This window comes from Eleutherodactylus coqui, chromosome 13 (genome assembly GCF_035609145.1).
Source record: "Eleutherodactylus coqui strain aEleCoq1 chromosome 13, aEleCoq1.hap1, whole genome shotgun sequence".
NCBI classification, from domain to species: Eukaryota; Metazoa; Chordata; class Amphibia; order Anura; family Eleutherodactylidae; genus Eleutherodactylus; species Eleutherodactylus coqui.
This window is the reverse complement of record NC_089849.1, coordinates 104681975-104709729: the sequence shown is the minus strand read 5'-3', so window position 1 is coordinate 104709729 and position 27755 is coordinate 104681975. Positions and strand designations below refer to the sequence as shown.

At 47.0% G+C, this 27755-nt stretch overlaps 1 protein-coding gene across 1 annotated transcript in view; it reads right to left on the bottom strand.

Moving 5' to 3' along the window:
- Window positions 1-26056, bottom strand: part of LOC136587427 (ATP-binding cassette sub-family A member 9-like) — a 103257-nt gene extending 77201 nt beyond the window's left edge. The window contains exons 1-7 of the mRNA XM_066585996.1: window positions 25905-26056; window positions 23668-23875; window positions 11990-11996; window positions 11452-11590; window positions 11117-11302; window positions 10694-10841; window positions 1166-1331 (exon numbers count right to left, since the gene is read on the bottom strand). Coding sequence (XP_066442093.1) covers window positions 1166-1331; window positions 10694-10841; window positions 11117-11302; window positions 11452-11590; window positions 11990-11996; window positions 23668-23875; window positions 25905-26009 — 959 coding nt within the window. The 5' untranslated portion in view covers window positions 26010-26056. The remainder of the gene's footprint in view (window positions 1-1165; window positions 1332-10693; window positions 10842-11116; window positions 11303-11451; window positions 11591-11989; window positions 11997-23667; window positions 23876-25904) is intronic.
- Window positions 26057-27755: the final 1699 nt, after the last annotated feature.

The following is a 27755-nucleotide window of genomic DNA, read 5'->3' as shown; positions in this document are numbered from 1 at the left end:
TGGAGCTGCTGGTGGCACCATCCAAGTCTTTTCCCTTATGGGTGAATGTATGATCCCCATTGAGGTGTAAGGAGGTCACCTGATTTATTGCCCCCCACCCCATGGTAGGGTGGTCCTAGGCATCATGGTTCTCTGCAGACTACATAATATTGGGGTCTGGATGGGCTCCGGACACAGAGAAGAGGTTGGGAATGTGACTCCTTATTAATTTTGTGTCAGGATTAAGTTGCTAATCTCAGAGTTGACAATTTGTAGCTGCCATTTGACTGAAGGATCTCTGCTGCACTTCTACACTTAATTGCTGGAGACTACTGTTTTGCCGTTTACCAAGATGGCCAATGTTGTTGTTCCTGTTCGGGTCGACATAACATCACGTGAAAACCCAAAGACTCCTTAAATATTATGACTTATTTTAGTCTTCTGCCCCCTGAGAACTGTATTTTCTTTTACTTTGCACCCATCCTTCATACTGTTCTTCTGTAGACATTACCAAAGTCTCTGCAGTACTCTGCTCAATTTTTACAGGCCATTGGGGTTCATCAGTGTTTTATTAGTACTGTAACATCCTGATGTGCGTGTTCCTCTTCTTCTGTGGGCTACATATAGCAACCAGGATACTCACAACAGGGCTGTGAACACTTCAGTACTCAAAAGATAGCAATCACATATGCCGGCTCCAATGGATAAGGAGTAAGGATGAGCGAGTATACTCGCTAAGGCACTACTCGTCCGAGTAATGTGCCTTAGACGAGTATCTCCCTGCTCATCCATAAAGATTCGGGGACCGCTGCGGCTGACAGGTGAGTTGCGGCGGGGAGCAGGGGAGAGAGGGAGAGAGAGATCTCCCCTCCGTTCCTCCCCGCTCTCCCCCGCAGCTCCCCGCTCCGTGGCGGCCCCCGAATCTTTAAGGACGAGCAGGGCGATACTCGTCTAAGGCACATTACTCGGACGAGTAGTGCCTTAGCGAGTATACTCGCTCATCCTTATTAAGGAGCAAGGGGCAGTGTATGAGTGAAAGAAGTTGGAAAGGATTTTTAAAACTTTACATGTGATGTCATAAGAACTCTTCCCATGACAAGCCAACTACTTTGTATGTTACTTTGTAAAATGAAAGACAGACAAGTTTACCAATCTGGAGGATTGACTCCTCTTCCCTGGAATATACCTGATGACCTCCCTTCCCTGGAATGTTCTAGGAACTTTCTCAATGTTTTCCCCATAGTCAGATTCTGCTCTTCCACTTGTCTGTGGCCTCGGGGGTGAGATTTTCTCCTTGGACCAGTAGGACGACCTCAGAAAGAACAGAGGCTCGTACCTCATGCTGTTTTTATCTGGGGAAACATAAGAGAAGCGATGGGAAGATGACCAAGTGTTTACCATGAACTTTAAGATGTGAGAAAAAATAGGATCACATACAAAGACTAAGCGTGAATAAAGGTTACTTAAAAGCAAGACAATACATCTGCATCGGGGGTTCCTATTTTCTATTCTGTTTGGGGAGAAGGAAAGGAGAATCCCCTGGCCGAATGGATGTGTCTTATAACGGAACTGAATAGTGCCAAATGGACCAAATTGACTACAATGGGGTCTATCCGATTTCCGCTCAGGTACCCGTTTTTTTTCTATGCCCAAGGTGAACTGAGTGAGGGTTGATGTAATTGAGGATGCAATCCTTGACCAGTTGATTGAAGGTGCATGCTGCTGTACAAATGTCTGCCCGTAGGACGTTTGGAACCACAAATCCTAGGTGTAAATGAGCAACTTGCACCACTGAGATCCATTGATAAGATGGAAAGGAGTCTGCTGTTCATTCTGGGGCAGATGTGAGAGAATGACGAGATGGAGGTGAAGGAAAATGAAGCAGTTAGCTGGGTGATAGAAGGTGGGGATGCAAGGAATAGTTTCGGGGAGGCTAATCCTGATTTACTATACCCCAATAGGTAACAAGTTTGCCAAGATGGAAGATGAGAAAAATATCCGTTCAGGTGTGGGACCACTGCAGCATGACATGCTCTTTGACAGTTGGGGTTTTGTTAAACAGTGTGTTGGCTTCCTAACATTCAAGTTCGAGGTATTGTGGATTGCATTGGTAGATTACTGGAAGCAGCTGATGAGGACCTGGTGGTCATGGTGCACATTGGCACATTGGCAACAATGACAAAGTTCTAGAGGTACGTGTATGGTCCTTAAATATGTTTTTTGAGATTTAAGTCATAAGCTTAGGGCAGGATCTTCAAATATACAGATGGGACAGGTACCAAACAAATGTTTGGTGCACCACCTCTGTTTTTTTTTTAAACTGTATTTTTTTTATTATGTTTTATCTTAATGAAGTACAGAGTGAGCACATTCTATTTGATAAAACAGATGAAGCACATTTGCAAAATAAGAACATGTTGCGTTCTTCAAAAGTACTTGAAAGAGAGCGGAAAAAACCCAGGAGAGTCATAAAATACACATAAGGCCAGGCAGGTTATGCAGGTGTTGCAGATTCAAGCTGTCTATATCTAAAGCTCATGCAGTACAAGAAGGAAGTCACTAGCAGTATCCAACCAATACATAACAAGAAGAAACCGTTTCAAAAGGGAGGAGAACAGGGCTAAGATTGCACAGTCACATGTATAGAGCAGCGCTAAGGAGGGTAGAAAGGTAGCAGCAGAGGTGTAACTAGGCACTTTTGGGTCCTGATGCAAAATTTGTAACAGGGCCCTGTCACGTTACAGCCACCACACCTTGGCTACTGTGGGTTCTATCCTGACTAGCTAGGGTTAATATCTCCTGTGCTTATTAGTTCATGTTAATTATTCCTGCAGCTGCTAGCTAAGCTAGTGGCTTGTGGTTGACAGTTCTGTCAGCCAATCAGTTCCTCCCCTTTCCCCAAAAAAGCAGCTCTTCCTGGTTGGGAGTGCTGGTTATATTTCAGTGTTGCTGATCAAGTAAGCTTGCTCAGTTCTCTTGTCTGTCTCCTGTGTTCTGCTTTGTCCCCTGTGTTTCCCTTTGCCTTGCATTCTGTGTTCTTGTCTTTTATTAATTGTCAGTTTCTGTTTGTCCATGGTTTTCTGTACTGAGGTTCCACTCTGGCCTGGACATGTCCTCGTGGAAGTAGTGGGGTCATCCCTTTTGGGACAGGTGCTCCGCTGCGAGCTGGGTTCTGTTGGAGGGGTTCACAGTACCCCGCTCTGATCGCTACCTCTCATTTTATTCTGCTCCTGCGTCTAGCTACCTGTGTAGCAAACTAAGACGTCAATCCTGACTGCCCCAGTGCTAATTCAATGCCAGCCTAAGACGAGCATAACAGGCCCCTTACCTACCATGTGCTATTTATAATACTGTTGTTTTCTTATGTGATGGAGGGGCCTTTGGGCCCCCTAAGGCTTCAGGGCCTGGTAGTGACTGCTACCTCTCCACCCCCTATAGCTAAAAACATTTTGCCAAGCCTCCTATGCTTTTTCTAAGCCCTACCACTTAGACCGGCTTCACACGGCCGTGACGGGCTCCGGCGCGGAATTCCGCGGCGGAGCCCGTCACGGCACCCCCCAGAGACCCCCAAACTTACCTGCGGTTCCGGCATCCTCGCTCCCGCATGATGCTTCGGCGTGACACGCCGCAGCGTCATGTGACACGCCGGCCACGTCACATGACGCGGCCGGCCGCGTCATATGACGTGGCGGCAGTAGGCGGAGAGGCAATTTCACGCTATCTTCCGCTGTGCTACAGCGGAAGATAGCGTGAACGGACGACTTCCATTGACTGCAATGGAAGCCGTCCGCGCGTACACCCGTGGCAAATAGAGCATGCTGCGAGTGAGGACGGGAGATTTCACGGTGCGTAATTCCGCGGTGGAATTCCGCACCGTGAGCATTGTGCTATTAAGTTCAATAGAACCTAATAGCTGCGGGCAACGCAGCGGATTTCTGCCGCGAATTACTCAGTGGAAATCTGTCCATGGGAAGGAGGCCTTAAGATTCCTAGAACATATTTGTCCTGTATTTGTAAACTAGCCTCGGTCTTTATAAGGGGAGCTCCCAGGCCCCACTTAAAACAAAGTCATCTAATTTGATCTAAAAGAGAAGGAGGCACATCTCTCCCTTATATTTCCTTATACCATAAAGCCATGATATGCAAGTGGGTCTTGGACCCTCTCTGTCAATGCTGTAAAAAACTCTGGGTGGAGACTAAACAGGACCCAGGTTGATTTAGAGCTCAGAGTCTTTTCTGGCTTGCTCTGGGTACCTATCAGTTGATCCCAGGCTTGTCCCCTTTTCTTACAACCAGATAGTGGGCAACACCTATCTGTTTGTATTGTTTGAGGGATCTTCCAATACCTACAAATTTGCAGCTATGTAAATCCCTTCAACCTATTACTGAGCTTGGATCTTCGCTTACTACCTTTGAATAGCTGTGTGCTTCTTCCCACGAGATTACCTTGTTTTACAATATGTTGCTCACAGAGGAGATGAGAGACACTTGCCTGGGTATCCAAAGGAGTTGGGAGAGGGAACTGGATAGAGTTCTAGCCGCAGAGAAGTGGGCAAAATCTTTTGCACTTACTCATGGGTTATCAGTTTCATGTAGGTTCAGGAAGCTACCTACAAATTACTCACTACAAGATTCCCACGCGACTAGTAAAAATGTATCCCTGTCGCTCAGATTTCTGCTGGTGGTGTCAATGGCACCGGGTATGTTCCTTCATATTCAGTGGGTATGCCTCCTAATTGCCTTATTATGGAAAGACATTTCCTCCCTATATAACAGCTTGTTTGATTGATGATTAAGCTCACACCTGATCCCTGGACCAATGACCAAGGTTAAGAGAGGTCTACTTTGTTTCTTTATCTTGACCATGCACCAGATCATTCCAAGACTGTGAAAGTCATCCTCCCCCCCCCCCCCCAAGACTGACATGGATCAATTCCTTAATGCATTTCATATGGCAATTTTTATTCCACATGGAGTCCATGTCTCTTATTTCGCTCTTCCACAAATGTTATCCCCTGGCTAAGCAGTGGAGCTGTACCTCACTGATTTCCCCCTCAGTATGTGAACATACATAAACAATTTATACATGTATGTGCACGTGGGATGCTCGTGGTCAGGTGATGCTACATCTCTTTCTTTCTTCCTCTTTTTCCTCTTCTTCTCTTCTCCCCTTCTTTCTCTCTTCTTTTCCACCCTTATTCTTACTGCTCTTTCCCCTTTTCCTATCTAGATTTTTTCTTTTTTCACTACTGCGGGGGCAGACGCTAGTACGGAAGAGCAGGGGGAGCAGGCAGCCAGTTGAGTGACAGATAGAAAGAGGTGTAGAGGGAAGAGAACCAGGAAGGCTAGTCCTGAACTGGCACAACCCAACAAGGCTACAACGTTGGCAGATGAAGGGGATGCCATTACAGAGCCAGCACGGCTGCAGCACGACATGCCCTCTGAGCGCCAGGGAGATGACTGCTCCAGTGAGACGGGGATGGGAAGCGCAGGGCAGGCTAGACAGGTCCTAGTGGTGGGGGACTCAATTATAAGGGGGACAGATAGGGCAATCTGCCATAAAGACCGGGATCGTCAAACGGTATATTGTCTTCCTGGCGCTCGAGTTCGACACATCGCGGATCGGATTGACAGATTACTGGGAGGGGCTGGTGAGGTTCCGCAGTCATGGTGCACGTTTGCACCAATGAACAAATTAGAGGTCAATGGAGGGCCCTCAAAAATGATTTCAGGCACTTAGGGTCCAAGCTTAGGGCGAGGAGCTCTAGGGTAGTTTTCTCGGAAATACTACCTGCACCTAAGGCCACACTAGAAAGGCAGCAGGAACAATTGGCTCTGGAGTTGGTGTAAGAAGGAGGGATTTGGGTTCCTGGAGAACTGGGCTGACTTTGCTGTCGGCTACAGGCTCTACCGTAGGGACGGGCTGCATCTTAATGGGTAGGGTGCAGCTGTGCTGGGGGAGAAGATGGCTAGAAGGCTGGAGGAGTGTTTAAACTAGGGACTGGGGGGGAGGGCAAAAACAGAAATAGTGGGGTAGTCAGTGTAGCTAGCGACCTGGGTCTAAGCAATAGGAATGGGGGTCGAGCAGGGGGTGGTGTTAGTACAGTTAGAACTGACAGATCAGCCAATAGTATGAATAGCAACAAAACGAATTTAAAGAACAAAAAAAAAACTGTATAAATTGTATGACCACGAATGCAAGAAGTCTGATCGGTAAAGTGGGTGAGCTTGAAGCGAGAATGACTGATGAAAACTATGATATAGTCAGAATAACGGAAACATGGTTTGATGATAAGTGCAGTTGGGCGGTAAATTTACAGGGTTACAATCTCTTCAGAAGAGACCGTGGGAATCAGAAAGGAGGAGGGGTATGTCTGTATGATAAATCGTACTTAAAGCCGAGACTACGGGAGGATATAGGAGAAGGAGATGAACAGGTGGAATCTCTGGGGGTAGAAATACAGGGAGAAAAAAATAACAAAATCCTGATAGGGGTTTTCTATAGACCACCAAAAGCAACAGAAGAAACTGAAGCCTTACTATTAAGGCAGATAGAAGAAGTGTCAAACCGCAACGAAGTAATTATCATGGGGGACTTTAACTATCCAGATATAATATGAGAAAACGAAACCTGCAAATCTCACAAGGGTGATAAGTTCCTGAGAACAATTAAAGATAATTATCTGAACCAACTGGTACAGGAACCAACAAGAGGGAGGGCCATTCTGGACTTAGTACTAACAAACCAGACCGAATAAAGGGGGTACAGGTTGAGGGGCGCTTAGGGAATAGTGACCACAATATAATCAACTTCCAGCTGTCATTCAATAAGAAGCCTTATCAGGGAGCGACAAATAAACTAAACTTTAGTAAAGCAAAATTTGATCAGCTTAGAACTACTATCGGTAACATTAAATGGGACAACATCCTCAAAAAAATCAGTACAGAGGAGAAATGGGAAAAGTTTAAAAGGATCCTAATCACCTCATGTGAGCAGTTCTTTCCCTTTAAAAATAAAAGAACTTCAAGTAAAAGGAAACCAATGTGGCTCGACAAGATGGTAAAGGGGGCAATAAACGAAAAAAAGAAAGCGTTCACACTATGAAAGCAAGAAGGCAACGAAGAAGCGCTAAAATCGTACAGGGAAAAAAACAAAATATGCAAAGATAAGATCAAAATTGCCAAGGAGGAGACGGAAAGACTGATCGCCAAAGAGAGCAAAAACTACCCAAAACTATTTTTCAACTATATTAACAGCAAAAGGATTTGCACCAAGAGCACTGGCCCTTTAACAAATAATGCAGGGGAAATCATTGAAGATGATGGAGGGAAGGCAAATCTATTAAATAGTTTCTTTTCAAGCGTATTCACAAACGAAAAGGAAATGCCACACAAGATGCAGGGGAATAAAATGAACCCCTCACAAAATATCTCATACCTAACGCAGGAGGAAGTGCGGAACCGGTTAAAGATTAAAATCGATAAATCACCAGGCCCAGATGGAATACACCCAAGGGTACTAAGGGAACTAAGTGATGAGATAGCTAGGCCGCTATACCTAATATTTGTGGATACTTTCAAGACCGGGGTTGTACCATTGGATTGGCGCATTGCCAACGTGGTTCCAATTTACAAAAAGGGGACCAAAAGTGAGCCTGGTAACTACAGGCCGGTAAGTCTCACTTCAGTAAAGGGAAAAATATTCAAGGGGTTTCTGAGAGACGCCATCGAAGAGCACCTCAAGGAGAACAACGGAATACCTCCTCACCAGCAAGGGTTCATGGAGAGTCAATTATGTCAAACCAATCTGATCAGCTTCTATGATGAAGTAAGCTCTAGGCTGGATCTGGGAGAATCTATTGATCTTGTATATCTGGAATTCTCTAAAGCATTTGACACCGTGCCGCATAATAGGTTAATATATAAAATGAGACAGCTCGGATTGGGTGAGAACGTGTGTATCTGGGTAAAGAATTGGCTCAATAATAGAACGCAGAGGGTGGTAATAAATGGTTCATACTCTGATTGGGCCACCGTCGCTAGTGGGGGCCACAGGGTTCAGTTTAAGCCCCCATTCTGTTCAATATATTTATTAACGACCTGATAGAGGGGCTGCACAGTAAAATATCAATATTTGCAGATGACACAAAATTATACAATATAATCAATGCAACGGAGGACAATATACGGCTACAAACAGACCGAGATAAGCTGGGGGCTTGGGCAGAAAAATGGCAAATGAAAATTTAATGTTGAAAAATGTAAGGTTCTGCACATAGGCAGGAGAAACGGATGTCACCAATATACACTAAATGGGGTACTGCTAGGGAAAAGTGATATGGAAAGAGACCTGGGGGTACTAGTGGATTGTAGACTAAACTGGAGTAACCAATGCCAGTCAGCTGCTGCAAAAGCAAATAAAGTCTTGGTGGGCATTAAAAGAGGTATAGGGGCGAGGGTTGAGAACATTATCTTCCCAGTATATAAGGCACTTGTCAGGCCGCACATGGAATACTGCGCGCAGTTCTGGTCACTGGTCCTCAGGAAAGATGTTACAGTGCTTGAGGGGGTTCAAAGAAGGGCAACTAAACTAATAAACGTAATGAAGGGACTGGAATACCCAGAGAGGCTATCCAAATTGGGGTTATTTAGTCTAGAAAAAAAACAGCTAAGGGGTGATCAAATAACTATGTACTGTATAAATACACGAGGGGACAATACAAGGATCTCTCCCATGATCTGTTTATACCCAGGACTGCGATGGTAATGAGAGGGTATCCGCTACGTCTAGAGGAAAGCAGGTTTCATCACCAACACAGAAAGGGGTTCTTTACTGTAAGAGCAGTGAGACTGTGGAACTCTCTGCCTGAGGATGTGGTGATGGCAAAATCCATAGAGGAGTGTAAAAGGGGACTTGATGTCTTTCTGTAGAGGAAGTATATTATAGGTTATACATCTTAGGTTAATTGTTAATCCGGGTATACAGGCAGGTAGGAACTATTAGGGGTTGATCCAGGGAACAGTCTGATTGCCATTAGGGAGTCGGGAAGGAATTTTTTACCCAAAAGGGCTAATTGGCTTCTGTTCTTGGGGTTTTTTGCCTTCCTCTGGATCAACAACACAGGAGGATAAGCAGGCTGAACTAGAGGGACATTGTCTTCATTCGGCCTTACAAACTATGTTACTATGTTACTTCTCCGTTTCTCCGTTACTTTCCCTCTCTCTTTTTCTCTCTCTCGATATTTTTCCTTCTTTCCCTATCTCCTACTTCTTTCCTTCCTCCTCCCTCTTTTTCCTTTCCATATGTTCCCCTCTTCTATACCACACTCTAATCTATTTTGTAGTTGGGTCATTACAAGTGCAGAGATACCAATTATATATAGTTTTTTGGCTTTTTTTTCTTTTACTCGGACAGACAACCTATTAGACAATGTATAGGTCAGACCTGGAGGCCATTCATTGGTCTCGGCTGATATAGCAACCCACTGGTTTCCCATGATCAGAAAAGGTTTGGAGGCTGTCACAGTTGCCAAAGATTGTGCAACCAAGTATTAGAGAAGGTGCCCTTAATCCTCGCCATGTTATATATTATTAGGTTTATTCCTTTTTTTAAGAAGTGACTGCACATGTGATGGCAGGTCAATTTTGTTGTTGGGTGTATCTGGATATGCTATTAAAATATTGTAATGATATAAAGGGATTACATATCCAATTATTTCTGAAGATTTCGGTTTTGTTTATATTGAACAATCAAGGCTGCCAATAATGTTGACCACAACTGTATACATATCAGATCATCCTGGAGGTTAATAACAGAAGTGGAGTTCAGATCCCCTTCACTAGAGGGTGATGAGGAAAGAAGCATTCAGCATGTTGGAAACTGAGAGGGACAGCATTCAGCAAAATGAGATCTCAGAAGGGGAGTATGCAGCGGAGGAAGACCTGGGAAGGGGAGCATGCAGTGGAAGAAGAAGACCTGGGAAGAAGAATATGCAGCGGAGGAAGACCTAGGAAGAGGAGTATGCAGCAGAGAAAGACCGGGGAAGGGGAGTATACAGCAGAGAAAGACCTGGGAAGGGGAGTATGCAGCGGAGGAAGACCTGGGAAGGGGAGTGTGCAGCGCAGGAAGACCTGGGAAGAGGAGTATGCAGCAGAGAAAGACCGGGGAAGGGGAGTATGCAGCATAGGAAGACCTAGGAAGAGGAGTATGCAGCAGAGAAAGACCTGGGAAGGGGAGTATGCAGCGGAGGAAGACCTGGGAAGGGGAGTATGCAGCGGAGGAAGATCTGGGAAGGGGAGTATGCAGCGGAGGAAGACCTGGGAAGGGGAGTATGCAGCGGAGGAAGACCTGGGAATGGGAGTATGCAGCACAGGAAGACCTGGGAAGAGGAATATGCAGCAGAGAAAGACCAGGGAAGGGGAGTATACAGCAGAGAAAGACCTGGGAAGGGGAGTATGCAGCAGAGAAAGACCGGGGAAGGGGAGTATACAGCAGAGAAAGACCTGGGAAGGGGAGTATGCAGCATAGAAAGACCTGGGAAGGGGAGTATGCAGCGGAGGAAGACCTGGGAAGGGGAGTATGCAGCGTAGGAAGACCTGGAAAGGGGAGTATGCAGCATTGGGACACATAGGAGGGCAGCATGCAGCAACGGGCAGTGATGAGTATTTCTCAGGGTACAGTACTCACTGCTCCCATCTTCCATCAGTCACTTACCTGGAAGAATCTTACTGAAGTAGAGGGTGAGGAGCGCATAGAGGACAGAGTCCAGGAGAAGGCCGACACAGGAGGTTAAGATGTGTGAGGAGCTGCCTGTCATGTCTGAGAAAAAGACGCCTTCAAGATAGTTTTCCAGATGGATACTCTAAAAATCACACATAAGATACTTTCACTTGCACCTTCACTGTCTCCAGGGAGCACCGTCTTTATCAGAGGGGCAATATGAAGCTCCTGGACCCCAGTGCTAGATTGCTAACAGTCCCACTAACTATAGAGGACTGCACCCTCAAGTTATAGCCTTGGTCTACATGTAGGACATGAGATAAAGGAAGGAATTGTATAACTTTCACCATATGTGCCCTGACACTGTCCCCAGGATGCCCGGATGAAGCATGTACCAGCAACGGCACCCGCACTCACCTCCATCAATCCAACAGAGAAGGCAAAAGGAGGAAAGATGCACAGTATAACTTCCACGGCTTTGGGAAGGTTCTTAAGAAGCAGTAAGAGGCTTAATGCAGACAAGAAGACGGTGATGAAGAATCCTACTATGGCTGTCACCCGGGGGTTCCTGAAGAGGGCGCTCAACATGAAGGTGACACAGATCTGAAGCAAAAAACAGTCACTGTGACCCACAGAAGAAAACTTGTACATCTGAACAGCACGGGCCTCCTATTGCTGGCAGCCAAGGAGTTAAGCACAATGAGGCTATACCACACAGGGCGAAGAGCAGCACTATGGCGTTATGTACCTACCGATGCTATACCATACAGGATGAAAAGCAGGAGAATGACCCCATAGGAGCTCTCAATGAACACATGGAATTTCGTAACCAGGGTCATCAGATTGGCGATGATGAGAATGTAGAAGAGGTAGAGCAATCCCCAGGACAACCTGAGATGTAAAATCAAACAGGAAAAATGGTTACAGGCTGCCCAAAAGATGGAATACTGGTTGTAAAGTGGTGGCACTGGGCAGACCCTACTGGCAGATTCCTGGTGGGCTATTCTTTAGAACGGATGGTCCATCAGTGTTAAATTCTATCACTTGTTTGCAAAGGGGTTCCAACTTCCTCTAAATGTTTTCTGCTCACCCAGACCTTGCATACAAGATCCAGCATCCAGACCTTCTATGCTGAGCTCAATGTTTGGCCCCCTAATAGAGCACTAGCCCTTACTCCCTCTCTTGCTCCCGCTGAGCTATCAGTGACAGCGCCCCCTCCTCCTGCTGGTAGCTCAAGGCAGCCGCTGCCTGCCACTGACACTAGTGGTGACTAGTTTTCACTCCACTCACTGCTCATCTAAAGATTAAGGGATTTGCATAAAATACCCATCACAGAATGAGGGGGTGGGGATTTGTAGTGCGACAAAATGCAGCTTAGCCAGAGTCATATTTGCCGCTAGGTATTGAAGGCCCAGTGCCTAAGGCATCTAGTCACAGAGGCGGGCTGAGCAGCAGAAGAACCTTTATTATTTTACTCTTACCATTTACTTCCTTCCCTGACCCTGCTAATTGTTGGATGGGGAAAGGGGGGTGCCCAACCAGAGTGGGAGGGAAACTAGGCCAACGCTCCTTACACTGGTGGGGCAATTGTTAGTCTGCTGTTCCACCAATCACAGCTATACGGCTTTTGTGTGGTTTTTGACCCAGATTTTTGATGTGCATCTGTAGAAAATTTTACTCCTTCAATTAAGTTTTGCTACTATGTATTTTATCTGGATTTTGCAGCGCATCTGCCCTGTCTAGAGTCGGGTCAAGCTTAACACTTATATCAGATTTTCTTTTTAGATACCTTTTGTCTGGTAGGTATTAGAGATGAGCGAACACCAAAATGTTCGGGTGTTCGTTATTCGTAACGAACTTCCTGTGATGCTCGAGGGTTCGTTTCGAACAACGAACCCCATTGAAGTCAATGGGCGACCAGAACATTTTTGTATTTCGCCGATGCTCGCTAAGGTTTTCATGTGTGAAAATCTGGGCAATTCAGGAAAGTGATGGGAATGACACAGTGACGGATAGGGCAGGCGAGGGGCTACATGTTGGGCTGCATCTCAAGTTCACAGGTCCCACTATTAAGCCACAATAGCGGCAAGAGTGGGCCCCCCCCCCCCCAACAACTTTTACTTCTGAAAAGCCCTCATTAGCATGGCATACCTTTGCTAAGCACCACACTACCTCCAACAAAGCACAATCACTGCCTGCATGACACTCCACTGCCACTTCTCCTGTGTTACATGCTGCCCAACCGCACCCCCTCCCCCCCACAGCGCACACCAAACTGTCCCTGCGCAGCCTTCAGCTGCCCTCATGCCACACCACCCTCATGTCTATTTAGAAGTGCGTCTGCCACGACGAGGGACCGCAGGCACACACTGCACAGGGTTGGCACGGCTAGGTAGCGACCCTCTTTAATAGGGGCGGGGCGATAGCCCACAATGCTGTACAGAAGCAATGAGAAATATAATCCTGTGCCACCGCCATCAGGAGCTGCACACGTGGGCATAGCAATGGGGAACCTATGTGCCACACACTATTCATTCTGTCAAGGTGTCTGCATGCCCCAGTCAGACTGGTTATATGCACCTTAACAGTAACCGCGTTGGTGGTAATGTGGTGGTGACTGCGGACCTAGTACCACGGTTGTATTTTGTTGGTTTTCGGAATGTGGCCAGGATTAAGTGGGCCGTGGCGGGGGGATGGTGGGGGGGCTCTCTTGTAGTGTCGGTAAAGGTGAAATTCTTGGACTGCCACCAGACGAACCAATGCAAAGGCATTTGCCAACAATGTTTTCCCTGTTGGAGGAGGAGGGGGATGTTTTTGAGGCACTACGTGTCCTCTCCACGTGTCCGTGGTTATATGCACCTTAACAGTAACCGCGTTGGTGGTAATGTGGTGGTGACTGCGGACCTAGTACCACGGTTGTATTTTGTTGGTTTTCGGAATGTGGCCAGGATTAAGTGGGCCGTGGCGGGGGGATGGTGGGGGGGCTCTCTTGTAGTGTCGGTAAAGGTGAAATTCTTGGACTGCCACCAGACGAACCAATGCAAAGGCATTTGCCAACAATGTTTTCCCTGTTGGAGGAGGAGGGGGATGTTTTTGAGGCACTACGTGTCCTCTCCACGTGTCCGTTCCATGTCAGCAATAGTAGCACTCAAGACAGGCCCCAGTAACAATTCTGAAGCAGCAGTATAGCGGGAGCGCAGTCTTCGTTCCATGTAAGCAATAGTAGCACTCAAGACAGGCCCCAGTAACAATTCTGAAGCAGCAGTATAGCGGGAGCGCAGTCTTCGTTCCATGTAAGCAATAGTAGCACTCAAGACAGGCCCCAGTAACAATTCTGAAGCAGCAGTATAGCGGGAGCGCAGTCTTCGTTCCATGTAAGCAATAGTAGCACTCAAGACAGGCCCCAGTAACAATTCTGAAGCAGCAGTATAGCGGGAGCGCAGTCTTCGTTCCATGTAAGCAAAAGTAGCACTCAAGACAGGCCCCAGTAACAATTCTGAAGCAGCAGTATAGCGGGAGCGCAGTCTTCGTTCCATGTAAGCAATAGTAGCACTCAAGACAGGCCCCAGTAACAATTCTGAAGCAGCAGTATAGCGGGAGCGCAGTCTTCGTTCCATGTAAGCAATGGTTAATGTGGCTTAAGTGGTAACTAGGCCTGTAGGCAGCCCAGTGTAACGAAAAATTGGTTCAAGTTAAAGTTCCAACGCTTTTAAGCGCATTGAAACTTATAAAAATTGTTAAGAAAAATTATTTGAGTGAGCCTTGTGGCCCTAAGAAAAATTGCCCGTTCAGCGTGATTACGTGAGGTTTCAGGAGGAGGAGCAGGAGGAGGAGGAGGAATATTAGACACAGATTGATGAAGCAGAAATGTCCCCGTTTTGGATGGTGAGAGAGAACGTAGCTTCCATCCGCGGGTGCAGCCTACGTATTGCTTACGTATCGCTGCTGTCCGCTGGTGGAGAACAGAAGTCTGGGGAAATCCAGCATTTGTTCATCTTGATGAGTGTTAGCCTGTCGGCACTGTCGGTTGACAAGCGGCTACGCTTATCTGTGATGATTCCCCCAGCCGCACTAAACACCCTTTCCGACAAGACGCTAGCCGCAGGACAAGCAAGCACCTCCAGGGCATACAGCGCGAGTTCAGGCCACGTGTCCAGCTTCGACACCCAGTAGTTGTAGGGGGCAGAGGCGTCACCAAGGATGGTCGTGCGATCCGCTACGTACTCCCTCACCATCCTTTTACAGTGCTCCCGCCGACTCAGCCGTGACTGGGGAGCGGTGACACAGTCTTGCTGGGGAGCCATAAAGCTGTCAAGGGCCTTAAAGAGTCTTGGCCTGCCTGTGCTGTACATGCTGCCTGATCTCCGCGCCTCCCCTGCTACCTGGCCCTCGGAACTGCGCCTTCGGCCACTAGCACTGTCGGATGGGAATTTTACCATCAGTTTGTCCGCCAGGGTCCTGTGGTATAGCAACACTCTCGAACCCCTTTCCTCTTCGGGTATGAGAGTGGAAAGGTCCTCCTTATACCGTGGGTCGAGCAGTGTGTACACCCAGTAATCCGTAGTGGCCAGAATGCGTGTAACGCGAGGGTCACGAGCAAGGAATCCTGACATGAAGTCCGCCATGTGTGCCAGGGTACCTGTACGCAACACATGGCTGTCCGCACTAGGAAGATCACTTTCAGGATCCTCCTCCTCCTCCTCCTCAGGCCATACACGCTGAAAGGATGACAGGCCAGCAGCATGTCTACCCTCACCAGTGGGCCAAGCAGTGTCTTCCCCCTCCTCCTCATCTTCCTCCTCCTCCTCCTCCTCACCGCGCTGAGATATAGACAGGAGGGTGCTCTGACTATCCAGCGACATACTGTCTTCCCCCGGCTCTGTTTCCGAGTGCAAAGCGTCTGCCTTTATGCTTTGCAGGGAACTTCTCAAGAGGCATAGCAGGAATGGTGACGCTAATGATTGCAGCATCGCCGCTCACCACCTGGGTAGACTCCTCAAAGTTTCGAAGGACCCGGTAGATGTCTGCCAACCAGGCCCACTCTTCTGAAAATAATTGAGGAGGCTGACTCCCACTGCGCCGCCCATGTTGGAGTTGGTATTCCACTATAGCTCTACGCTGCTCATAGAGCCTGGCCAACATGTGGAGCGTAGAGTTCCACCGTGTGGGCACGTCGCACAGCAGTCGGTGCACTGGCAGATTAAACCGATGTTGCAGGGTGCGCAGGGTGGCAGCGTCCGTGTGGGACTTGCGGAAATGTGCGCAGAGCCGGCGCACCTTTCCGAGCAGGTCTGACAAGCGAGGGTAGCTTTTCAGAAAGCGCTGAACCACCAAATTAAAGACGTGGGCCAGGCATGGCACGTGCGTGAGGCTGCCGAGCTGCAGAGCCGCCACTAGGTTACGGCCGTTGTCACACACGACCATGCCCGGTTGGAGGCTCAGCGGCGCAAGCCAGCGGTCGGTCTGCTCTGTCAGACCCTGCAGCAGTTCGTGGGCCGTGTGCCTCTTATCTCCTAAGCTGAGTAGTTTCAGCACGGCCTGCTGACGCTTGCCCACCGCTGTGCTGCCACGCCGCGTGACACCGACTGCTGGCGACGTGCTGCTGCTGCTGACACATCTTGATTGCGAGACAGAGGTTGCGGAGGAGGAGGAGGAGGAGGGTGGTTTAGTGGAGGAAGCATACACCACCGCAGATACCACCACCGAGCTGTGGCCCGCAATTCTGGGGGTGGGTAGGACGTGAGCGGTCCCAGGCTCTTACTCTGTCCCAGCCTCCACTAAATTCACCCAATGTGCCATCAGGGAGATATAGTGGCCCTGCCCGCCTGTGCTTGTCCACGTGTCCGTTGTTAAGTGGACCTTGGCAGTAACCGCGTTGGTGAGGGCGCGTACAATGTTGCGGGAGACGTGGTCGTGCAGGGCTGGGACGGCACATCGGGAAAAGTAGTGGCGACTGGGAACTGAGTAGCGCGGGGCCGCCGCCGCCATCATACTTTTGAAGGACTCCGTTTCCACAACCCTATACGGCAGCATCTCCAGGCTGATAAATTTGGCTACGTGCACGTTTAACGCTTGAGCGTGCGGGTGCGTGGCGGCGTACTTGCGCTTGCGCTCAAACACTTGCGCTAGCGACGGCTGGACGCTGCGCTGACAGACATTGCTGGATGGGGCCAAGGACAGCGGAGGTGAGGGTGTGGGTGCAGGCCAGGAGACGGTCGTGCCTGTGTCCTCAGAGCGGGGTTGGATCTCAGTGGCAGGTTGGGGCACAGGGGGAGAGGCAGCGGTGCAAACCGGAGGCAGTGAACGGCCTTCGTCCCACCTTGTGGGGTGCTTGGCCATCATATGTCTGCGCATGCTGGTGGTGGTGAGGCTGGTAGTGGTGGCTCCCCGGCTGATCTTGGCGCGACAAAGGTTGCACACCACTATTCGTCGGTCGTCTGCACTCTCAGTGAAAAACTGCCAGACCTTTGAGCACCTCGGCCTCTGCAGGGTGGCATGGCGCGAGGGGGCGCTTTGGGAAACAGTTGGTGGATTATGCGGTCTGGCCCTGCCTCTACCCCTGGACACCGCACTGCCTCTTGCAACCTGCCCTGCTGCCCTTGCCTCCCCCTCTAAAGACCTGTCCTCAGTAGGCGTAGCAAACCAGGTGGGGTCAGTCACCTCATCGTCCTCCTGCTGCTCTTCCTCAGAATCCTCGGTGCGCTCCTCCCTCGGACTTTATGCCCTTACTACTACCTCACTGATAGACAACTGTGTCTCATCGTCATCGGCCTCCTCACCCACTGAAAGGTCTTGAGACAGTTGCCGGAAGTCCCCAGCCTCATCCCCCGGACCCTGGGAACTTTGCAATGGTTGGGCATCAGTGACGATAAACTCCTCTGGTGGGAGAGGAACCACTGCTGCCCAATCTGAGCAGGGGCCCGAGAACAGTTCCTGGGAGTCTGCCCGCTCCTCAGAATGTCTCATTTTCATGGAGTAAGGAGGCTGGGAGGAAGGAGGAGCAGCAGCCAGAGGATTCTGAGTTGCAGCAGTGGATGGCGCAGAACTCTGGGTGGACGATAGGTTGCTGGAAGCACTTTCTGCCATCCACGACAGGACCTGCTCACACTGCTCATTTTCTAATAAGGGTCTACCGCGTGGACCCATTAAATGTGCTATCAATGTGGGGACGCCAGAAACGTGCCTCTCTCCTAATCCCGCAGCAGTCGGCTGCGATACACCAGGATCAGGAGCTCGGCCTGTGCCCACACCCGGACTAGGGCCTCCGCGTCCTCGGTCGCGCCCACATCCTCTAGGCCTACCCCTACCCCTCAGCATGCTGTATTACCAGGAATGCAGAAACACAACACTGTAATTAAATGTGCCGCTTATTGGCCTGTGGTTTGAGGCTGAGTTCGCTTACGGAACGCCAGGAAATAATTTGGCGCAAGCCTGCTGTAATACTTAGCTGGCTGCGTATTTATTTGGAGAAATTTTTCCACCAGCACACGGACCAACAACACTGAGCAGAGTGACAGGCAGGCCAAATATTTGTTTTTCTTCAAATATTTTTTTCAAAAGGACCACTGCGTATATTCAATCTATATATGTCTTCTGGCCCTGCCTACGCAATTCTGTCCCTGATGTGTGTGTCACGGAACTGCAGTGTTGCACTGTCTGTTATTAAGTGCAACAGAGCGGTGATTTCAGAGGCAGGAAATCATTTTGCGCAAGCCTGCTGTAACACTTAGCTGGCTGCGTATTTATTTGGAGAACTACAACCCGCAGCAGACACAGACCCAGAACACTGAGCAGAGTGACAGGCAGGCCAAATATTTGTTTTTCAAAGATTTTTTTGCAAAAGGACCACTGCGTATATTCAATCTATAAGATGTCTTCTGGCCCTGCCTACACAATTCTGTCCCTGTAGTATTACTGCAGGGCGCAATGCTCTGCACGGCCGATATAGCAAAAAAAAAAAATGTGCAACACTGCTAAAAGCAGCCTCCACACTACTGCACACTGTTAGATGTGGCCCTAAGAAGGACCGTTGGGGTTCTTGAAGCCTACACTAACTCCTAACGCTCTCCCTACAGCAGCTCCAACACTATAGCACTGTCCCTCAGCTATCTCACAACGCATCTGAGGCGAGCCGCGGGAGGGGCCGATTTTTATACTCGGGTGACACCTGATCTCCCCAGCCACTCACAGCAGGGGGGTGGTATAGGGCTTGAACGACGCAGGGGGAAGTTGTAATGCCTTCCCTGTCTTTCAATTGGCCAGAAAAGCGCGCTAACGTCTCAGAGGGGAAACTGAAAGTAACTCGAACATCGCGTGGTACTCGTTACGAGTAACGAGCATCTCGAACACGCTAATACTCGAACGAGTATCAAGCTCGGACGAGTACGTTCGCTCATCTCTAATCAGCACCCCCTCGTATATGTGTATATATAATTACTCCATGCTCTTCCAATATATTTCACCCTCAAAGATGAAAAAAGAATAAATAGTTTGATACGTAAATTTATCTAAAAGGTCGAAATCGGGTACCCTTTAATGTTTTAGGACAACCGAAACCCAACGGTGGGATAAATCTTCCCAATCTGCGGATATACAACACAACAGAGCTAATGGGAATAAGAACCGGTTGGACGCTACAAACATCTGTATTTGTAGATATGCATATTTAACAAAAGCTAATTCCATGGATCAGTCTCACCAATTTCTTACATCCTTCATACCCAATGATCCCGGAGGAATGCAGGGACAATTCTTACTAATATCAACGTGGAAGGCATGGCAAAAACTGCGGAAAGCAACTACCTTAAACCCCAATTTCTCAATGTAACTAACATTGCTGAAAAACCCAAACTTTCAACGCAACACGCCCCTCAGGGAATTCCATCAATAGCAGACGGGAGGAATAATTAATATTAAATGTCTGCTAAATGGAAACACCCATGAGATGCTATCTCTCCCAGATCTGCAAAACAAATACCCCAAGCCCTCATAACGTTTTTTCCCTATCCACAAGCAAAAAGTTACATAGACAGAATCCTGGCCAACATGCCCCCACATGAATGGTCGAAACGAAACCACATATGCATGACACACTCCTCTAAAATGCGAGGTCATACAACCAGAGCCTACCAACATCTACATACTCCAATAGACTATGCCATGTCCCAAACAGCACTCGTGAAATGGACTACGGATATTCCCGAATTAACTATCCCATGCCTATTGTAGGCCTTGAAGTACAGTTGGTGCTGCCTCATCCCAAGTCGCTACATTGAAATGACTCTACAACTCTATCATAGGGCGTATATAACTCCTCAAAGAGGATTCAAAATGGGAATATACCCAGATGATAGCTTTCCCCGATGTCGGGAGCTGGGGTCAGGTCTTCTCCATTGTCTGTTGGGCTGCCCTGTGATTCAGAATTTCAGGAACAGGATACACAGGTTGATCACCACGCATCTGACCTCGACTAGCCCCCTCAACCCTGTCTGGGCAATCTTTGGTTACATAGACCAAGATGAACAAAGATGTACACCAGCATTAAGTGAGTCTGCAATGCTGGTAGAGAGAGCTGCCAAAGGAGTGAGGAGACAGCTTGGGGAGCCATGGAGGACATGTCCTGCAGAATCTATGCCTATTAGAGAGGGACAGAGGCACAAGAAAGGAGGCAGCTGGTGTTTGAGAAGTGCAGATCCATAACGTGCCAAAACCGATTTCACTGAGAGAACAAAGCTGCAGGGACTACAGCTAGAGAGACTGCTACAAAGGATTCACATTGTCTTGCAGCAGTGCGAATTAGAATACCCCCAACAGACATCCAAAAACGTATCCCCCTACATCACGGTATACAACACGCAGGAGATACGTAAGTGAGGTAGGCCCTCAGGAAAAGGTCCGACGTGCGCACACAGGTAGTGACTTAAAAGCAGGCCTGGCAATTAAAATAGGCGAGCTTGAGCCGACACCAAAGCAACACATATTCATCCGCCAGTTGCAGACAAGTTATTGAACAACACTTACGTTACTTTCGGACTGTGTCTGTTTATTTGTTAAAATAAAAAATATATATTTTTGTAAGCCTGTTGTCCACATCTTACCCCGATTCTTGTGTCGCCTGCCAATACTGCAACACTTTAATCACTGGGTAGAAGGAATTCACTCCGGCCTGTGGTCACTCAGCACATATGGGAGAAGGATGTATGGCAGGAATGAACACTCCAGTTCTATGATCACCATGCACATATAGAAGAAGGGTGGGCAGCAAGAATAAACACTCCTACCACAATGTCAGTAGGCACATGTAGAAGAATGGGCAGCAGGGACGAGTAGATTGATACCTCTTGAGGACAGGAATGATTGAAGTACTGTATAATATACATAGAATCATAGAATGGTAGAGTTGGAAGTGACCTCCAGGGTCATCTGGTCCAATCCCCTGCTCAGTGCAGGATCACTAAATCATCAACAAACATACAGCCTTTGTTTGAACACTTCCATTGAAGGAGAACTCGGCACCTCCTGTGGTAACCTGTTCCACTCATTGATCACCCTAGCTGTCAGAAAGTTTTTTCTAATATCTTATTTGTGTCTCCTCCCTTTCAGTTTCATCCCATTGCTTCTAGTATTTCCTTGTGCAGATGAGAATAGGACTGATCCCTCTGCACTATGACAACCCTTCAGATATTTGTAGACAGCTATAAAGTCTCCTCTTAGCCTTCTTTTTTGCAAGCTAAACATTCCCAGATCCTTTAATTGTTCCTCATAGGACATGATTTGCAGACCGCTCACCCTCTTGGTAACTCCTCTCTGAACTTGCTCCAGGTTGTCTATGTCTTCTTTAAAGTGGAGTGCCTAGAACTGGACACAGTATTCCAGATGAGGTCTGACTAAGGAAGAGTAGAGGGGGATAATTACCTCACGTGATCTAGACTCTATGCTTCTCTTAATACATCCTAGAATTGTGTTTGCCTTTTTGGCTGCTGCATCACTTTGTTGACTTATGTTCAGTCTATGATCTATTAGTATACCCGTCTTTTTCACATGTGCTGCTGCTTAGCCCAATTTCTCCCATTTTGTATGTGCTTTTTTCATTTTTCTTGCCCAGATGTAGGACTTTACATTTCTCCTTTTTAAATACCTTTCTGTTAGTCGCCCACTGTTCAAGCTTCTCTAGATCTTTTTGAATACTCTCTCTCCTCCCTAGTTTTAGCTATCCCTCCTAGCTTTGTGTCATCAGCAAATTTGATCAGTTTCCCATCAATTCCCTCCTCAAGATCATTTATAAAAATTTTGAACAACACTGGGCCTAGGACAGAGCCTTGTGGTACCCCACTTGATAAGTTCTTCCACTTTAGCGTGCAGCCATTTATGACCACTCTTTGAGTACAATCACTCAGCCAGTTGCGAGTCCACCTAACAGTTGCCTTGTCAATTTCATATTTGGTCATTTTTTCAATAAGTATAGTATGAGATGCTTTGTCAAATGCTTTACTGAGGTCAAGATAAACTAAATCCACTGCATTTCCCTGATCAACCCAGTCAGTGATACTATCATAGAAGGAAATTAGATTAGTTTGGCATGACTTGTTTGTTACAAACCCATGCTGGCTCTGGTTAATTACTCCATTTTTATCCAAGTACTTGCACACATGCTGTTTAATAATTTGTTCAAAGATCTTTTTCCGGTATAGAAGTCAGGCTCACAGGCCTGTAGTTTCCTGGATCCACCTTCTTTCCTTTTTTGAAGATAATGACAACATTAGCCCTTTCCCAATCTTCTGGGACTTCTCCGGTTCTCGAGGATTTTTCAAAGATTATGGCGACTGGTTCAGCAATTACCTCCGCTGCTTCCTTTAGTATCCTAGGATGTAATTCTGGACCTTGAGACTTGAATTCATTTAAGTTAGCTACGTATTCTCTCACCATCTCTCTGCTTATAGATAGCCTGCATTCTATTATTTCCCAATAGCACAGTGAAGATCAGTTGATGTTCCATCTATTTTCTGAGAGAAACTCAACTTCATTCTTAACCAATTCACCATTTTCATCCTGTAAGCATCCAATAGCATCTTTGACTTTTCTTTTGCATTTGACATACCACCCAAATCCTTTTTTATTACTTTTGGCCTCTGTTGCAAGCCTCAATTCATTATTAGCTTTAGCTTTTCTGACACTTGCCCTACAGTTTCTGCAGCCCGCATTATATTCTTGTTTAGATATTTCCCCCTCTTTCCATTTGATAAACACATTTTTCTTCCTTTCTAACATGTGTGTAAGTTCTGTGTTCATCCATCCTGGTCCCTTTAAATGCTTCCCATTCTTCCTTCTTTTAGGGATTGTTAACGATTGTGCTTTGAGAATCTCATTTCGCAATATTTCCCAACCTTCTTTGACATTTCTGTCCTTAAGAGCATCCAGCCATTGGATTCTTCCGATCCTCTTTCTGAGTTCATTGTAATCTGCCTTCTGAAATCCAACCTTGATGTCTGAGTTTTCTCAGGTTTTCCTCCCTTTTTATCCAAAATTCAAGTATGATCACTGCCTCCTAAGGTCCCAGCCACCCTTACTTCCTCAACCATTTCCTCCCTGTTGGTAAGAATTAGGTCCAAGATAGCAGATCCCCTTGTTTTCTCTTTGACCTTTTGGAAGATAAAGTTGTCAGCAAGAGCGGATAAGAATTTGTTGAGTCCATTCAGGATTACAGCTATATATAAACCATGGAAGAAAATAGACAACCAGTATTTATTGCTGTCAGTGAATGAAAACATTTTAAGCTGACCTGATCCTGTCACATCTGCGGATTTGTTACAATGTATGACTATAGACAATCATATTCCAGGTAGAATCAGCAGCAGAATAAGTCTTGGACTGTTATCTGCAGTGATACTGTGTATTGTAGCAAATCTCACGGGGGCAGTAGGGTAACTGAATGCAGAGTGTGCAGGTCTACCCCATTTATTATGACTTACCTCGCAGGTCTCCGCTCTCCGCCACTCTCCGCATGATCTCCCCGGCAGTAGGCATGGTGCTGACATATCCCACTGTGAAGTTTGTTGACTTAAATTCATTAACTCGCCCAAGAGCCTTGTAGGGGGAGAGCTGACTGTGCGGTGACATCATAACAGAGAGTGCCACTAAGAACATCAGCAGCACATAGGCCAAGTTCTGGAGGCATTCCTGAAGGATAAACGCAGAGTTTAACAAAGTCTATGATCCACTGGTACCAGTAAATGACCGCTCATGTGAAGAAAGGTGAACTCCAAGGACTGACATAAGCTGCACTATTGTGAGATTCTGATGATATCATGTCCCTTCCTGTGATGAGGACACAATCCTCACCTGTATAGACGTGAGTTGGGAAGGGCATCCTTTCTCCTTAGGGAGAGCACTTAGAAGATATGAGGATTCTTACAAGGCCATGCATGCTCCTCTGGGAAATATGGAAATGGCAAGATGAAACAATACCTTCACAGTGCCACCTTCTAATAGGTGGCAGTGTGGAGGCATTGTTCCATTGTAGGATAGTTATTAGAGATGAGCGAACGTACTCGTTTAGGGCGATTTCGCAATCGAGTAGGTTTTTTTTTGAGTAACTGACTACTCGGGCGAAAAGATTTGGGGGGCGCCAGGGGGCGGCATGGTGGAGCGGGGGGTAGCAGTGGGGAACAGGGGGGAGCTCTCTCTCTCTCCCCCCCCCCACTCCCCTCTGCAACCCCACGCTCACCCCCGGCGCCCTCCGAATCTTTTCGCCCGAGTAGTCAATTACTCGGAAAAAAGCGGTGCTCGAGTGCGAAATCGCCCTAAACGAGTACGTTCGCTCATCTCTAAGGGCTCCCACCCAGTAGCGTTTTTTTCTCCACTGCGCTGCGAGAGTGAGTGAAAACTCTCGCAGAGCAGTGTGAGAAAATCGCTGCGATATCGCTGCGACAGTATTTTCAATGGGGCCAGCGGCAGCAGCGCTAGCCCCATTGAAGAGATATGGAGAATGCCGCGGACTTCTGCCACAGCTGTGACAGCTGTTACAGCTGTGGCAGGAGTTTCCTTCATCCCCGCGGGGACCGCGGGGAAGAAGGAACCCTCTGTCACAGCTGTGACAGCTGTCACAGCTGTGACAGCTGTCACAGCTGTGGCAGAAGTCAGCGGCATGCTATCCCATTGCATTGAAAGCAGTGGTTTCTGACAAGCCCTGCAGAATGATTATCGGAGAAGGGATTGAAATATAAGCCCTTGCCCGATAATCATAAAAAAGTGGTTAAAAAAATAATAAAAAAGTTACTCACCTCTCCTGCTGTCAGCCGCGTCCTCCGGCTGGCTCCCCGGCACTGCTACTGAGCTCTTTCAGCAGACGGGGATTTAAAAATCCCCGCCTCCTGAAAGGGCTGTGCGGATTGGCTGAGGGCTCAGCCAATAGCAGCTAGTGCTTAGCTATTGGCTGAGCGCTCAGCCAATGGCAGATAGCTCTTAGCTATTCATTCATGAATAGCAATATCTTAGCTATTCATGAAAGCAATGGGATAGCATGCCGCTGACTTCTGCCACAGCTGTGACAGAGGATTCCTTCATCCCCACGGTCCCCGCAGGCAGATATCCCAAAATCGCAGGGATATCGCTGCGACATCGCCAGTCTTTTCAATGGGGCCAGTGGCAGCAGTGCTAGCCCCATTGAAAAGATATGGAGAGTGCCGCGGACTTCTGCCACAGCTGTCACAGCTGTGGCAGGAGTTTCCTTCATCCCCGCGGGGACCGCGGGGATAAAGGAATCCTCTGTCACAGCTGTGACAGCTATCACAGCTGTGGCAGAAGTCAGCGGCATGCTATCCCATTGCTTTCATGAATAGCTAAGATATTGCTATTCATGAATGAATAGCTAAGAGCTATCTGCCAACCAAAACCGTCGCCTTATGTGCCCTGTAATCCGAACCCATACATATCATATATCAAAATGTCCGAAACAAAGTGATAAACCCGTTTCCATACTTTATTGTAGCATAAATATACTAATAAAAAAAAGAACTATAAATGTTAAATGAAAAAGTTATTAAACAGAAAAAAACACAGCAAAAATAATTTTGGGAGCTGAACGAAAAAAATAGGACCGTAAAACCACCACATGGGTAAAATCCCTAAAAAGGGATCCTTTAGATACAAAACAGCCTGGTCCTTAAGGGGTTAAGAGGTGACAGAAGCAGTGACTGCGGCTACTCACCAGGACACTGTGCCATTTTCTTCTCCACTTAAGTAGAAGGTTCTTCCACAGGAGAGCGATAGTTTGCTGCCACAGACTGGTCTTCCTCACTGACCCTCCCACCATCTATAACAGAAGACGAGACATTGAAGATAAAGAATGAAGGAATGCAAGATGGAGTAAACAGCGGCAGCCAATGATTCCAGTAGAGCAAAAAACAACTAAAAGAGCATAGAGCCCCACTAGTGAACCAGCCTTCCACTATCAGAATATTAACTCTTTAAATGGGTTTTCCAGTTAAATACTATTGATGACCTATCCTCAGGTCAATAGTTGATCGGCTGGGGTCTGTCGCTCGGGACCCCGATCGATCAACTGAATATTTGGAGCGGAAGTCTCCGTCCGACCTCTGTGTAATGGCCAACGCTTGTTACTGCAAGCATAGCTCACGTTGATTTCAATGAGAGCCATGCCTGCAATTACAAGTACCGGCCACTACATGGGCGGTCAGCGTGAAGGCTTCTGCGTCGACCTCTGTGTTATTGTGGTGCTGATAGCTTGCGATAGCTCAGCTGATTGGCCAGGGCCCTGAGCGGGTGACCCCAGCCGATCAACTATTGATGACCTATCCTGAGGGTAGGTTATCAGTAGTATTTACCTAGAAAACCCCTTTAAGGACCAGGGTGTTTCGATCCAAAGTGACCAGACACTTTTTACAGATCTTACCCATGTCGTGGTTTTATGGCCCTATTTTTTTTCTTTAGCTACCAAAATTAGTTTTGCTGCGTTTTTTTCAGTGATATTTTTTAATATATATTTTTGGCAACTTTTCCCCCCCCATTTTTTAGTTTTATTAGGGGTAGAAAGCTAAAATATATATTTTTTAACTTATTGTTTATTTTTTTTGAAAATTAGTATATTTACTCTAAAATAAAGTACAGGAATGAATTTCTCATTCTGTTTCAGACAGTCTGATACATAACTTGTATAAATTATAGTAGCAGTGTTTCTGGTGGTGCAATGTGCCACACAGCTCTGCTACATGGTACATCGCACACACACACAGCTCTGCTACATGGTACAAGAATTATGATCCCCACACATCACACACACAGCAGCTTGATTACCAAACAAGACAAACACAGCTTGCCTCCTCCCACAGCAGTGACATCACCACAGGTCCTTCAGCCCACCGAATCTCTGTGACGGAGGAAGGTCAGTGTGTTCTGTCAGAACCGCTGAGTTGTGTCTGACATAATAGCAGTTTAGTTGTATATCATTTTTTTTTGTCCTCCCCTTTTCAAGAGCTCTAACTGTGTTGTTCTTCTGTCAGTCAGACTCTGTGTTTTATATATGTTGCAGGACCTTTAATGATGTCATCAGGGGGCGGAGCGATGACATCACCAGGGATGGAGCATAAGAATCACACACGCACATACACACATACATACATACTCACAGACAAGTGGTCATTAGGAGTTTGACTAAGACCTTAACACCACAGCTAGTTTTGGCCTGACCAGGCTCCATTTTTCCCATCTGACATGTCAGTTTATATAGTAATAACCTTGGAATGCTTGTACTTATCCAAGTGATTCTGAGATTGTTTATCTGAGACACATTGTACTTTATGCTAGTGGGGAATTTCCATTGATATGTTTTGCCTTTCTTTGTAAAACAGAATCGAAAATTTAAATAAAATTTTGACAATGTTTCCTAATTTGAAACTTTCTGCTTCACACAAAATAGTTACTAAATTACATTCCTCATTTGTCTACTTTATTGTTGACATCATTTTGCAAGCCTTCTTTTATTTTTTTCAGAATGTGTACAAAGCTTGTGTTCAAATTTTCAAAAACATTTCCATAATCT